At 40.9% G+C, this 13,792-nt stretch overlaps 1 protein-coding gene across 1 annotated transcript; it reads left to right on the top strand.

Annotated features, from left to right (window-relative positions):
• Positions 1-12,158: 12,158 nt before the first annotated feature.
• LOC145992390 (uncharacterized) lies at positions 12,159-13,124 on the top strand. Its single transcript, XM_083128770.1, has one exon. The coding sequence runs from the start codon at positions 12,159-12,161 to the stop codon at positions 13,122-13,124; it is 966 nt and encodes a 321-aa protein (XP_082984896.1).
• The last annotated feature ends 668 nt before the right edge of the window (positions 13,125-13,792 follow it).

Below are 13,792 nucleotides of genomic sequence, written 5' to 3'. Positions count from 1 at the left end.
TCTTGATTTAATCATTCTAATAATATCTTGACATGAATACAAATTATGTAGTTCTAAATTATGTAACCATCTCCACTCACCTGTCTCCTCTATCCCTTAGGTCCTTTAGTCCTTCGTTAGTTTCTTTACCTTCCTAACAGCATATTCTAAGGCAAAATTAAAGAGCAATGGAGATAATATGCATCTACTTGTTTTAACCCATCATGAATTGTAAATTTGTCAAACACATTAATACCCACACGAATTTTAATTTCTGTTTCACTGGTGCATACTTTTATCATACTAACAAGCTTCTTAGGTATTCCAAACTCGACTAATATATTATATAATTTATCTCTTTTGATCTAATAATATGCTTTTTTTTTAAATCAATGAATAGCTGATGGACACTTTGATTATATTCCCACTTTTTCTCTTCCTCTCTCTCTCTCTCTTGGTCTCGCTTCTTTATTTCCCTTTCTCTCTTTTTATCTCTGTCTCCCCTCTCTCTCTCTCTCTCTCTTTGTCTCGCTTCTTTATGTGCCTTTCTCTCTTTTTATCTCTCTTTCTCTCTTTGTCTCGCTTCTTTATGTGCCTATCTCTCTTTTTGTCTCTCATTCTCTCTCTCTCTCTCTCTCTCTCTCTTTGCCTCGCTTGTTTATGTGCGTTTCTCTCATTTTGTCTTTCTCTCTCTCTCTCTTTGCCAAGCTTCTTTATGAGCCTTTCTCTCTTTTTATCTCTGTCTCTCTCTCTCTCTCTTTGTCTCGCTTCCTTATGTGCCTTTCTCTCTTTTTATCTCTGTCTCTCTCTCTCTCTCTCTCTCTCTCTCTCTCTCTCTCTCTCTCTCTCTGTCTTGGTCTCGCTTCTTTATGAGTCATTCTCTATTTTTATCTCTCTCTCTCTTTGACTCGCTTCTTTATGTGCCTTTATCTCTCTCTCTCTCTCTCTCTCTGTTGGTCTCCTTCTTTATGTGCCATTCTCTCTTTTTGTCTCTCTCTCTCTCTCTCGCTACTTTCTGTGCCTTGCTCTCTTTTTATCTCTCTCTCTCTCTCTTTGTCTCGCTTCCTTATGTGCCTTTCTCTCTTTCTCTCTCTCTCTCTCTCTCTCTCGGTCTCGCTTCTTTATGTGCTTTTCTCTTTATATCTCTGTCTCTCTCTCTCTCTCTTTGTCTCGCATCTTTATGTCCCTTTCTCTCTTTTTATCTCTGTCTCCCCCCCCTCTCTCTCTCTCTCTCTCTCTTTGTCCCGCTTCATTGTGTGCCTTTTTCTCTTTTTATCTCTCTTTCTCTCTTTGTCTCGCTTCTTTATGTGCCTTTCTCTCTTTTTATCTCTGTCTCTCTCTCTCTCTCTTTGTCTCGCTTCCTTATGTGCCTTTCTCTCTTTCTCTCTCTCTCTCTCTCTCTCTGTCTCTCTCTCTCTGTCTTGGTCTCGCTTCTTTATGTGCCATTCTCTCTTTTTATCTCTCTCTCTCTCTCTCTCTCTCTCTCTCTGTTGGTCTCGCTTCTTTATGTGCCATTCTCTATTTTTGTCTCTCTCTCTCTCTCTCTCTCGCTACTTTCTGTGCCTTTCTCTCTTTTTATCTCTCTCTCTCTCTCTTTGTCTCGCTTCCTTATGTGCCTTTCTCTATTTCTCTCTCTCTCTCTCTCTCTCTCTCTCTCTCTCTCTCTCTTGGTCTCGCTTATTTATGTGCTTTTCTCTCTTTATATCTCTGTCTCTCTCTCTCTCTTTGTCTCGCTTCTTTATGTCCCTTTCTCTCTTTATATCTCTGTCTCCCCCCTCTCTCTCTCTCTCTTTGTCCCGCTTCATTATGTGCCTTTTTTCTCTTTTTATCTCTCTTTCTCTCTTTGTCTCGCTTCTTTATGTGCCTTTCTCTCTTTTTATCTCTGTCTCTCTCTCTCTCTCTCTTTGTCTCGCTTCCTTATGTGCCTTTCTCTCTTTCTCTCTCTCTCTCTCTCTCTCTCTCTCTCTCTCTGTCTTAGTCTCGCTTCTATATGTGCCATTCTATCTTTTTGTCTCTCTCTCTCTCTCTCTGTCTCGCTTCTGTATGTGCCTTTCTCTCTTCTTGTCTCTCTCTCCCTCTTTGTCTCGCTTCTTTATGTGCCTTTCTCTCTCTCTCCCTCTCTCTCTCTCTGTTGGTCTCTCTTCTTTAGGTGCCATTCTCTCTTTTTGTCTCTCTCTCTCACTCTCTCTCTCTCTCTCTCTCTCTCTCTCGCTCCCTCTCTCTCTCTCTGTTGGTCTCTCTTCTTTAGGTGCCATTCTCTCTTTTTGTCTCTCTCTCTCTCTCACTCTCTCGCTACTTTCTGTGCCTTTCTCTCTTTTTATCTCTCTCTTTGTCTCGCTTCTTTATGTGCCTTTCTCTCTTTCTCTCTCTCTCTCTCTATCTCTTTGTCTCGCTTCTTTATGTGCGTTTCTCTTTCTCTCTCTCTTTCATCTCTTTCTCTCTCTCTTTGTCTCTCTTGTCTCGCTTCTTTATGTGCCTTTCTCTCTTTTTATCTCTCTCCCTCTCAATTATCCTCTATCTCTGCTTCTATCACTCTTCTTTTATCCTTCCGTTCTCTATCGTTCTTTCAAGTCTTCCTTGCTCTCGCTCTAAAAACATATTATTATTATCGTATCACGCCCTTACTACGATAATATGACTCAAGGACGCACACCATCGATTTTAATCATTCTTGGAAAACTGCTGTTTTGATGTAAGGGGTGGCCTTCTGGGAAGCCACCGAAACGTCAACCTCATTATCACCATGTAACAGCCTGGTAAGCGCTTCTTCTAGGCCAACGCGGCTCTGGCGACTCTGTGGCGTTCGTGTTGTGTCTTTCTTAAAAGTCTGTGATTGCCGTTTCGTTCATCTCATCTTATCAAAATTCTTTCTCATCTTCACAATTGGGTCATTCCATGACAATTCATCCAGAATTTTGTGAAAATGTCACCCACCATCTCCGATTTTGATGAAATTCAGTATACTTATAGAACTTTTGATGCTGATTACAAAAATGACAACTTTTTTGAGATTGGTCAAGGGGTTCAGAAATTACGAGTTTTTAAAAATCTCCGTGTACGCCCATGCGGCTCCAGTTTGAATGACACGCATTAGGTTATAAATTATAGTATCTTCTCTCAGATTTGCCGTAGAAACTTCAAGTTTCTTTTCTTTTGCTCAGGATAGTGTAAGCTTTCATTTAAATAAGGTTTCAGATCAGTGTAGCAATAATCATGTATTTTATGTATAGTTTCATGTATTTTTTTTTTTAGAAAAATAAATGACTAACTTCAAGAGCAAATTTCGTGCAATGCCCCCCCTTCAATTTCCCCCAAATTTTATATACAGGTAGCTCAGAGTGGGTACTTATGTTTGATGGAAAAATTGGGATGGGCGGTTCAGAGACAGGGTGATAAAAAAATCATTTGCATTAAAAGTTAATCTTATTAAAAATGCTTATGTATTTAGCACAAAGTTTGAAGTACAATATGTTTTGAGGTATAATATTCAAAATTTCTGTTCAGTATGTGTGAAGATAAGCATAGGCGTAACCTGGCGGGGGCAAAGGGAATCATTTTCCCTATCCAAATTTTATAGATTAATTAAAACCTACAAGTTAAATATATTTTGGGAACTTCCTGGCACTTCAGGAAGAAACAAAGAAAACAGTAATTATTGTGATTTTTCAAATGTATTTAGCAAATAATCTTTGACACTATTTTAATGGGACGGAAAACTTTATGATTCTCTCAACCCAAAGATAGTTCCCAAGTTACGCCCATGAAGATAGTACCGAAAATACTTACTCGATTGTATTCTGTGCATTGCCAAAATGTCATGCACTATAAATTGTGCCGTTCAAATTTTCTGTTCCTAACTGTAAAAAAAAATATATCTGTACCTTCTCTGGATGCTACGTAAAGGGATTTTCTTGGAATTGCCGGCCTTTCAAGGAAGCTATGCTTTGTTGCATGCTAACTTCATCCACACTTTACTTCAATTCATATCTACTTGTATGTGAAAACTTCAGTGTTTTAGGTGGACTGTCGAACTAGGAAAAAGTCATCGTCGAAGTAGTGGATCTTTGGATCTTGTTGAACTTGGAATGGAGGAGAAAGAAATAGGTGGAAGTGGAATCGATGACACCATATTCAAAATACCGTGGTCAGCATACAAATGATTTCTTAATTAAAATCGTTCAAGCAAAGTCGACTGTGTTTCATCACTTATTTGCAGTAGTAATGTAAGTATATGAGGACATATTAGTACTAGAAACGCAATTTGTAATTTTTACACAAATCAATGATCATTAACTGTAAGTTTCTTTCACAGTAACTGTAAAGTAACTCACAGTTACTTTCAAAGTACCACTAACTGTAACTGAATTACTTTTTAAATGAGTAACTGAAACTCGATTACTTGTAAAAAGTAACTTACCAAACTTGGTAAATAGCCTGTAGCCTAAGTTCAAAACAGTGCATACTTAATCTTCCTGGTGCTGTTATATAGTACTATGCAATCGCTGACATATTGTACTGCAGGTTGTTGTCATTTCATCTTACGTGATTAATAAGAAATTTATGCCTCTAATACTATTTCTATGGAATTGGTACTTCATTGGTGAACTTGTTACTTGATACTGTTGATGTCTATACAAATCATCTAAGTGTTCCAACCACCCCATCACAAGAAGATTTTCTGTGGTATGTGGCAAGAAAAGCTTTGGAAAAAACTTCAATCAGCACAAATGTGTATTATTAATTCTTACTTCACATTACGTATCTCCGCGAAGAGTAGCAAAAAAAATTCCATATTGAGATAAAATGCAAAAAAAGAAGAATGTACTTGAAGAAAATTTGCTAAACTTGGGAATGCTAATGATGAGGATTATAATTTTTTTAAAAATTGAAGACAGTTGAAACTAACTTAGATACAGTGGAACCTCGATTTTACGTTGTTCAGGGGACCAAGCTGAAAAAATCTTGAATGTTGGAAAATGTAAAAACGAGGAACATTCCTTAGCAATTTGCTATGTTGGGGCCACCAAGATTGAGTGTAAAATGCAGGAAAATGTAAAATCGAGGAACTTGAAATCTGGGTTCCACTGCAATTATTATTTGTAGGTTGATTATTGCAACACTGATCTGAAACCTTATTTAAATGAAAGCTTACACTATCCTGAGCAAAAGAAAAGAAACTTGAAGTTTCTACGTTAAATCTGAGAGAAGATGTTATAATTTATAACCTAATGCGTATCATTCAAAGTGGAGCCGCATGGGCGTACACGGAGATTTTTAAAAACTCGTAATTTCTGAACCCCTTGACCAATCTAAAAAAAGTTTTAATTTTTGTAATCAGCATCAAAAGTTTTATAAATATACCTAATTTCATCAAAATCGGAGATGGTGGGTGACATGGCCTGGATGATTTGACGTGGAATGACCCAATTTGCAAAGGTGGGAGGAAAATAAAGTAAAATAAATGTAATAATTTAACATAACGTAACGAACTGTTGCTCGTTGGGATCTTACCAGAATCCTAACCATTATGCTTGGGTGATGTAGCTTCGTCATTCATTCATCCTCACTGGTGTGCACTCGCCCTTTGGCAGATAACTCGATGGTAATAGGCGAGAGGTTACTTTTCACACTTGAAATGGCACAACACTAAGAACTTGGATTTTATGTCTTCCAGTTTAGACCAACATGGTTAACAAACTTTCAGTTTTAATGCATCAATTGACACAGCTAAATGTGTATTTCGTTATCTTTGAAATTATCTTCTCTGATCTTCCAAATTGATGCATTTTAGTGCATCACACGGAACTTCATCTCATAAAAATACCATTTAATACATTCCTATGTGTATTTTGACACACTAAAAGGAGCATCATTTGTAGTTTATGAACGTAAACGTGTTATTGAAATCAAAATATATATGTGTCAATTGACACGTTTTGGGTTCTGTGTGGAAACTAGTATATTAAACCATGTTATTTAATGTAAAAGGGCGTTAATGTGTTTCTAATTATATATATAAACTACTCTTATGAAAACTATTAAAGCAATTTCTGGATATTTGTATCAAGACTTGATTACAAATCATTTAATCGATGTATGTGCCATCTGGCGGAAGGTTCTAAATGAGAAACTTTTTGTGCGAAGAGTTTTCCATCCATTGTAATCCACGGATACAGTTACGATATTTCTCTTCAATTTCCCTTAACCCAGATAAGCCTCTTGTCCTATATAAAGGACACCGTGCCTTTTCTTACGTAGACACCTGTGGAAACAGTTTCCGCCTTTACAGATAGATGGCATTATAGTTACCTTTTCATGAAGGTCTCTTCTTTGTGTTTGCACGTTATTTGCGTCATTCTTTGTTGTTGTGTGGAGTCCTGGCATTATTGAAGTCACGTGTAAGTTGAGCGGTGATGGATCACAGCAGTTTTGGATTTGAAAGGTAATAATTTCAAGGAATTTTTATATTTTAAGTACTTTTAAGTGTGTTATTGTACCGAGGAAGGTACAAACCTATGAAAAATGACACATTGCATGTTGCAGTGCTTTGTTGCCACTTTCTTAGTACGTTAGTACAGCAGTGTCCTACATGTAGGTCACCAGGCCTATAGGGAAGCCCCGTGTCATGCATAATAGTATTGTACGGTTCAATATTTTCAGGGGTCTCGCCCTAAACGAAGTTCTGGAGTTGCTGAATGACGATGAGGACAGTTTTGCCAAAGGACCATCTTTTGATATTACACTATTTCCTCCAGATAATGCATGTGATGACGTAACAGATGAAGACTCCGGAGAGGAAGAATCACCTGTAATTGACAATATGCCAGGGAGTCAGTTGCGTGCAGAAGCAGAAATAGACATTGGGCACCCTTCATCTCAATGTGATCGGTCGGACTCTACACATCACACTGGACAGAAGAAACGAAAGAAGAGCACGGGCAGTGCAAGATGGATGCAATCTGATTTAGAAGTACCTGCTGTGGAATGGATGGCAAAAAGCACTGCTTCAAATTCACTCTCACCAGTAGAGTATTTTGAACTATTTTTCGATGATCACGTTTTCGAGCTTCTGGTGAAATACTCTAATCAATATGCTGCAAAGAAAAATCTTCTTGGTGATATTACAGATAAGGAAATGAAGTGTTTCATTGGTGTTCTGCTTCTTAGTGGGTATGTCGATGTTCCTCGGGTTCGCATGTTTTGGGAAAAGAACAAAGATACGCAAAACGTGTTAGTTGGAAATGCATTATCTCGTGACAGATTCAAGTTTATAATGTCAAATTTTCATGTGTGCGACAATGATAACTTGGATAAGAATGATAAATTTGCAAAAGTGAGACCACTCGTTGACGAGCTCAACAAGCGATTCTTCGATCACGCACCTCATGAAGAGTATCACTGTGTAGATGAAGCAATGGTTCCATATTTTGGTAAGCATGGATGCAAACAGTTTATAAAAGGAAAGCCCATCAGATATGGCTATAAAATATGGACCGGTGCAACAAGGAAGGGATACGTTGTGTGGATGAGTCCCTATCAAGGTGCAAAGTACAGAGTTGAAGGTCAGAAGAACAATAATCTAGGCAAAAGCGTTGTCTTGCTGTATGCAGATGTGCTTCACAAATTTGGAAATTTTCCCTTTCAGCTCTTTTTCGACAATTATTTTACATCCATTGAGTTGCTTGAAGAACTGCCATGATTAACTTTAATAGCAACATTCACCTCCTTTTAAACCTGACGTCCTATATATAGGACATAGCATAACTTGTAGCATAATATATGTATTGCAGCATAATTCATAAAAATGTGTTCAATGACATCCAAACGTTACAATGTAATCTAATTTTGAGCAAAAACTCATTTTTTTTTTCACCGGCTTATCTGGGTTAAAGGACTATTCTACCTGTTCTCATAAATCAGTGAAAAACAGAGCATGAGGTTTTTTTAATCGTTGCACGTTTCCCTCAGTATGAGAAATGCGAAAATGCAAGCCTGACACTGTTTGTTGAGTTTCAAATTACAGGTTTCTGGTTAGAAGGATATATGAAGCAATTTGACTCGACTGAACATCGACCGTAGAACAAACAAAGGTAAGATCTTGAAACCCTTGTCTGCATTCTTCATCACATTCAAACAGGAATCCGGAGCAAATTAACAATACGCTCATTAGATGGAAGCACCAACTTCAGATTTATACTTTGGTAATTTGTACATCTACTGGGAACATTTCTTCGCCAATTAAGTGCAGTAAATGTTAGGATAATATGTTCTTTTGCTGATATTGCTTTTAGTATCAATTTTATTAGAATTTCCTTAGTATTTTACTATTAACTTACCATACTTGCAATCGATTACACTTTTCATATTTTATTATTGAAAGTAATAATTGTTTCTAGGAACTAGATATATTAATTAACTTTGCATGTTTGCAAAAGAGAAGTGTGTTACGTTGTCTGGTATTACAAGTATTTTTAATGCGTTTTATTTCCGCTACGAACTTTCGGTTTTAATCTGTAACATCCTGAGGATAATTTATGTGCTATATATTTACAGAAATTCAGCGGACTCAACTATAGAATAATATATATAGAATAAAAGCATCGATAACAGTGACGAGCCCAGGATTTTCGAAAGGGAACATGTCTTATTTTTTAATTTTCTGCCCTATATTTTGCCATATGGCATGTCATTGATTACTGAACATTATTAACCCAAAGGAAAACTGCGTGGCAGGCAGCGCCATCTTCTTACAGACTTGGGAGACTGTAGGGCATATTCTGATACACAAAGCTAACCCCTAGGAGTCCAAGGCACAACTTTGACACCCCTTCCCATAATCATGCAGGAGTAGTTCACAATTTTAACGCAAAGGAACAGACCATATCCCGCTAAGGGCCTATGGAGAGACAGAGGGCAACAGATAGAAAAGCGCTGGCAATTATTAATTATCTAAACTGTTTATTCGTGCAGAAGATAATATCAATGCGGACACACTCGTGAAACATTGACCACAATAGAATGGCAATTGGTATGACCATTATGTATCAGCAAACGAGCGAACAACGTGGATAATTGTTTATAATTAAAGCCAAGCTTCTACTGGCGTCATATGTGTGCGTGAAACGGGTATAATTTCTTTTTTTGCACGCACGCCTCTGATTGATGATTGATTTAGTTAATTTCACTTCGCATTTTTGCCCCCTTTGCCTAATATCGAAGATGAGGATGAGCGATGATTATGATGAAGGGAAATTCACAAAGACCATCCATGCCCAGGCTGCGATTCGAACCTGGGATTCCTGGCGTCGTACCGCGCTGTGCTAACCACTCCGGCATGGAGGCCGGTGAACACTCACGCGTCATGCTGCTGCTCTCGTACACACTCACGCGTTAGGCTGCTGCTCTCGGTGCACACTCACACGTCATGCTGCTGCTCTCGGTGCACACTCACACGTCATGCTGCTGCTCTCGGTGCACACTAATGCGTCATGCTGCTGCTCTCGGTGCACACTAACGCGTCATGCAGCTGCTCTCGGTGCACACTCACGCGTCATGCTGCTGTTCTCGGTGCACACTCACACGTCATGCTGCTGCTCTCGGTGCACACTAACGCGTCATGCTGCTGCTCTCGGCCTAACTACACAATCACCCGCAATCGAAGTGAACACCTAACCTCTGTCAGTTGTAAAAATAAACTCAGTGTAAAGAAGTACACGTTGCTGGACAGAAATTCTATTGGTTGCTCAGGGATATACTTACTGCATGTAATAAATCCATACGACTCAACCACTAACTACTACAGTGAAGTTATTGAGCTATACATTATGAGCTGTAAGGGAACCAAGGAATCATTTTTTAGAAGTCATATGGTATTGCTTATATTAACTTTGTTCTACCAGTGGATGGAGAATAGATTCTGACATACAGGGTGTTCCTAAAGTCTCGTTCCCATTTCAATCGAACACATGAAACCACATGAAATAGAGCAGAGCGGTTTTTTTAAATTGCTCTACAGTTCAAAAAGTATTTTTTTATGTAGTAATTAGGTCATTGGTGTTCATTTTTCTTTATGGACTACAGCATTACATGTACAATTTTCTGCGATATGCTTGAACAGTACCTCCCTCCCCCAGGTGCAGGAGTTGCATCTATCCATTATTTTCAAACAAGACACCCCTCATGATGTTCGATAATAATACGGATATAGTTATCTCGTTTATTATTATTATTATTAATAATAATAATAATAATAATAAAATCGTGTTTTGTTATCCTTCGAATCGGTATTTCAGAACTGAATGTCTGTTGACACTTTTCAGAAGCAGTATAAAATATTTCACTGAACTCTTCATTTGAAATTTCACGAAGTCTCTGAAGCAGTTCTATGACGTCTCTTGGGTTAAGAGTGAGCACAGGCTAAATTGTGATGAGGGCTCTAAATACTTTGACAACTGTACGTACAGTAAAACCTTTTCACAATTGAGAAAGTCCCCTTTTCAACTGCGGCTAGAAGATCACTTGCTTGGGATGGTTCAGTCACACAGCTCCACTTAACTGAGAAGGTTGAAGACATTTAACAGAAACATGAAGTAAATCATGTTTTTCTAGAAATCGAGTTTCACACACTAACAATAGTTTGTTTTTATTGTCTGGTACATAATGTAATATATTTGTTTTTAGTATTTCACCTCTGCATGTATCATATCTAAAAATAACACAAACTTCATTTACTGTACCAAAACAGTTTCTCACTCAAGTCAGATTTCCAGCTGATATATCACTACCGAAGAGGGGAATTTGGAAGGGGTCAGGCACCCTGGACCCACCCCTGGATACGCCATTGGTTCAGACAGTTCGAAGTTTTCACAACAGAGGTCAGCTTTATCAATTGCGCAAGCCTTCAACCCACGCATTCCATTCGTGTGTGATATCAGGCATGTTCCTTATCCATTTTTGTGCGATTAAACTAGAGGTCATTGTAAAGGAACATTCGACTACGAGGACAAGTATAATACTTTAATTTATTAGTTTTCACTTCATCCGTACACTTACATTCATTCAGTTTCTAACATCTAGTGTTCGATAAAGCAAATGAAGTGATATTTTTTCTAATCCAATTAGACTATGGGATAAAAATTATATTTTATTTTACGCCAATTTAACGCTTGATCTACAGTAATCCACACAAATGTTCAACAGCAAATTTAATCTCCTTTTTGCCAAATGTTGTGGTATGAGGGTCCTCGTGCATTTATGTGAATAAAGTCGTACTATGTGTATTTTTGAACTGAAACATTTCCCTCTTTCCCCTCATGTTGACTAGCACAGCCTAACGGCCTCTAGTTTCCACTGCGCAACTTTAGATTAATATGTGTAATAGAACCCAGAAAAGATGATAACATGGAACATCAAACATGCTAATCATGCTCTCTTCAACGTTAACTCATTTTCAAAATACCTCGAAAGAAGTGTTTCTTAACGTTCTTAATTAACATTATGGAGACCATAGCGATTACTGTAATTTAACATATAATCTTCATTTGTAAAAAGTATAAACTTGACGTTTTAGTTATTCAAAGAAAAGCAAAAGTAAAATGACGAAACACCATATGCTGTAATAAGTAGATAAGGAATTTGAACATGAAAATCTTAGCTTGTGCATTAAATTTCTTCTGTAATTTCAATTTATCTTACCATTTCTTACTTCAGACGATTTCTTTTCGAAATAAAGGAACTTGTAGCGACAGCCACCGAAAGCCGCTGACTTTTGCTGCCACCTAACGGGGGGAGAAGGAACCGCCTTACCAGACGCGAGGTGATTTGACCCCTGGAAGCAGGGGTGAAAGACTGGGGACGAAAAACAGAGAGAGGGAGATTGCCAGAGGCATCGCGAGGACAACGACTGGAGCGGTCTCCTTCGTTATTACTCAGTGTTTCCTTCGGTATTACTCAGTGTTTGTAGTGTAGCTGTAGTGTTCGTCTAGAATAAACAAGAAGGTAAGCCAACATCCTTTGATTTGGTGATTATTTCCCAAACTGGTGACCCCGACGTGATCGTTTTTTTGGGGGCCGTGAATTGTGATTACCCCCTTTGTGTACCATACCAGCCGGATCGAACAAGTTCACGCTAGACGACGCGCCCAATCCCCCTTTGTTCTGGACGCACCAACTACACCGCGATGACAGAGGAACTTCAAGCGCAGCTCGACCAACTCAGGCGGGAAAACGAGCAACTCAGACAGCAAGCACTTCAACCGAGGACTCCAGCACCGCACGCAGTACAATCGCAACAGGACTCCGTACATCGAGTGAGTGTGAAGCTCCCCCCATTCTGGCCCGAGGACATGGAATTGTGGTTCTCCCAAGTGGAGGCCCAGTTCACCATCGCCCACATCACCCGGGAGGAGACGAAGTTCGCATACGTCGTGGGACAGTTAGAAGGTCGGTACGCGTTCGAAGTGAGAGACATTATACGTACACCACCGGCAACCGACCCTTACACCCGCCTGCGGACAGAACTCACGCGAAGATTTTCCCTGTCTGAAAATCAACGATTGCGGCAGATCCTGATGGAAGAAGAAATGGGCAGTCGCAAACCGTCCCAGTTCCTACGTCACCTCCAGTCACTCGCAGGCACCACTCCCATGCGTGACGACTTGCTGCGCACGTTGTGGCTCCAACGCCTGCCCGCTCAAGTTCAAGCGATTCTGCAGGTGCAGTCTTCGGAACTTCCTCTGGACCAACTTGCCACGCTCGCGGACCGCATCGTGGAGGTGAGCCCCCCCATGCTCACCCCCGCGACAAGCAACATCGCCGCACAGTTCGTCTCGCCCAACCCGCCGGCTATCTGCGCGACCGCGACCGCGACGCCACTCGCGCCCGCCTCCGACACGGTTCGGCTTCTCCAACGCGTCGAGGAGCTAACTCGTCAAGTCGCGTCCCTGCAAAGCGACTTTCGCGCCTTCCGTGGCCGCTCGCAATCGCGTGACCGTACCAGCCCGCGCCGCTACGGCCGCAGATCGCCGTCAAGAGGAAGAGATGAGGGAATATGCTGGTATCACCACCGCTTCGGCGACCAGGCTCAGAGGTGCAACGACCCATGCACGTACGCGCCCGCGACAACAAACACCAACGGCAGCCGCTAGTCGCGGCAAACGGCTGCCGTCCTGGTGGAAGCCGCCTGTACGTGACCGACCGCTATAGCCGCCACCGCTTCCTCGTCGACACAGGGTCGGATATTTGTTGTTTCCCGAGACGTTTGCTCCCGGACCGACGCCATCCGACCGACTACGTGCTCAGTGCCGCAAACGACTCGACGATCAAGACGTACGGAATTCTGCCCCTCTGCCTCAAACTCGGCCTGCGTCGCGAGTTTTCATGGCGTTTCGTCGTCGCGGACGTTTCCGTGCCCATCATTGGATCGGACTTCCTGGACCACTTTGAGCTGCTGCCGGATTGTCGCAACAAGCGCCTGCTCGATGGACGAACGGGACTCTCGGCTCCCTGCCAGCCAACGAACACTATGCAACCCAGCATCAAGGCCTTGTCGAACGATTCTTCATACAGCGACGTCCTAGCCGATTTCCCGACGCTCACGCGTCCCGCCGGCACGCCGCGAGAAGTTCGTCACTCCACGGTTCACTACATCCGGACGACCCCGGGCCCCCCCCGTGTCCAGCCGACCTCGCCGCCTCGCTCCAGATCGCCTACAAATAGCCAAGGCCGAATTCGACTCCATGTTGCGCGAAGGCACCGCACGTCGCTCCGACAGCCCCTGGTCTTCGCCGCTGCACATGGTACCCAAGAAAACGGA

Source organism: Lepisma saccharinum, chromosome 9 (assembly GCF_977018435.1).
Source record: "Lepisma saccharinum chromosome 9, izLepSacc3.1, whole genome shotgun sequence".
Taxonomy (NCBI): Eukaryota; Metazoa; Arthropoda; class Insecta; order Zygentoma; family Lepismatidae; genus Lepisma; species Lepisma saccharinum.
The sequence above is the reverse complement of the archived record's forward strand: the minus strand, read 5'-3'. Positions and strand labels throughout refer to the sequence as shown.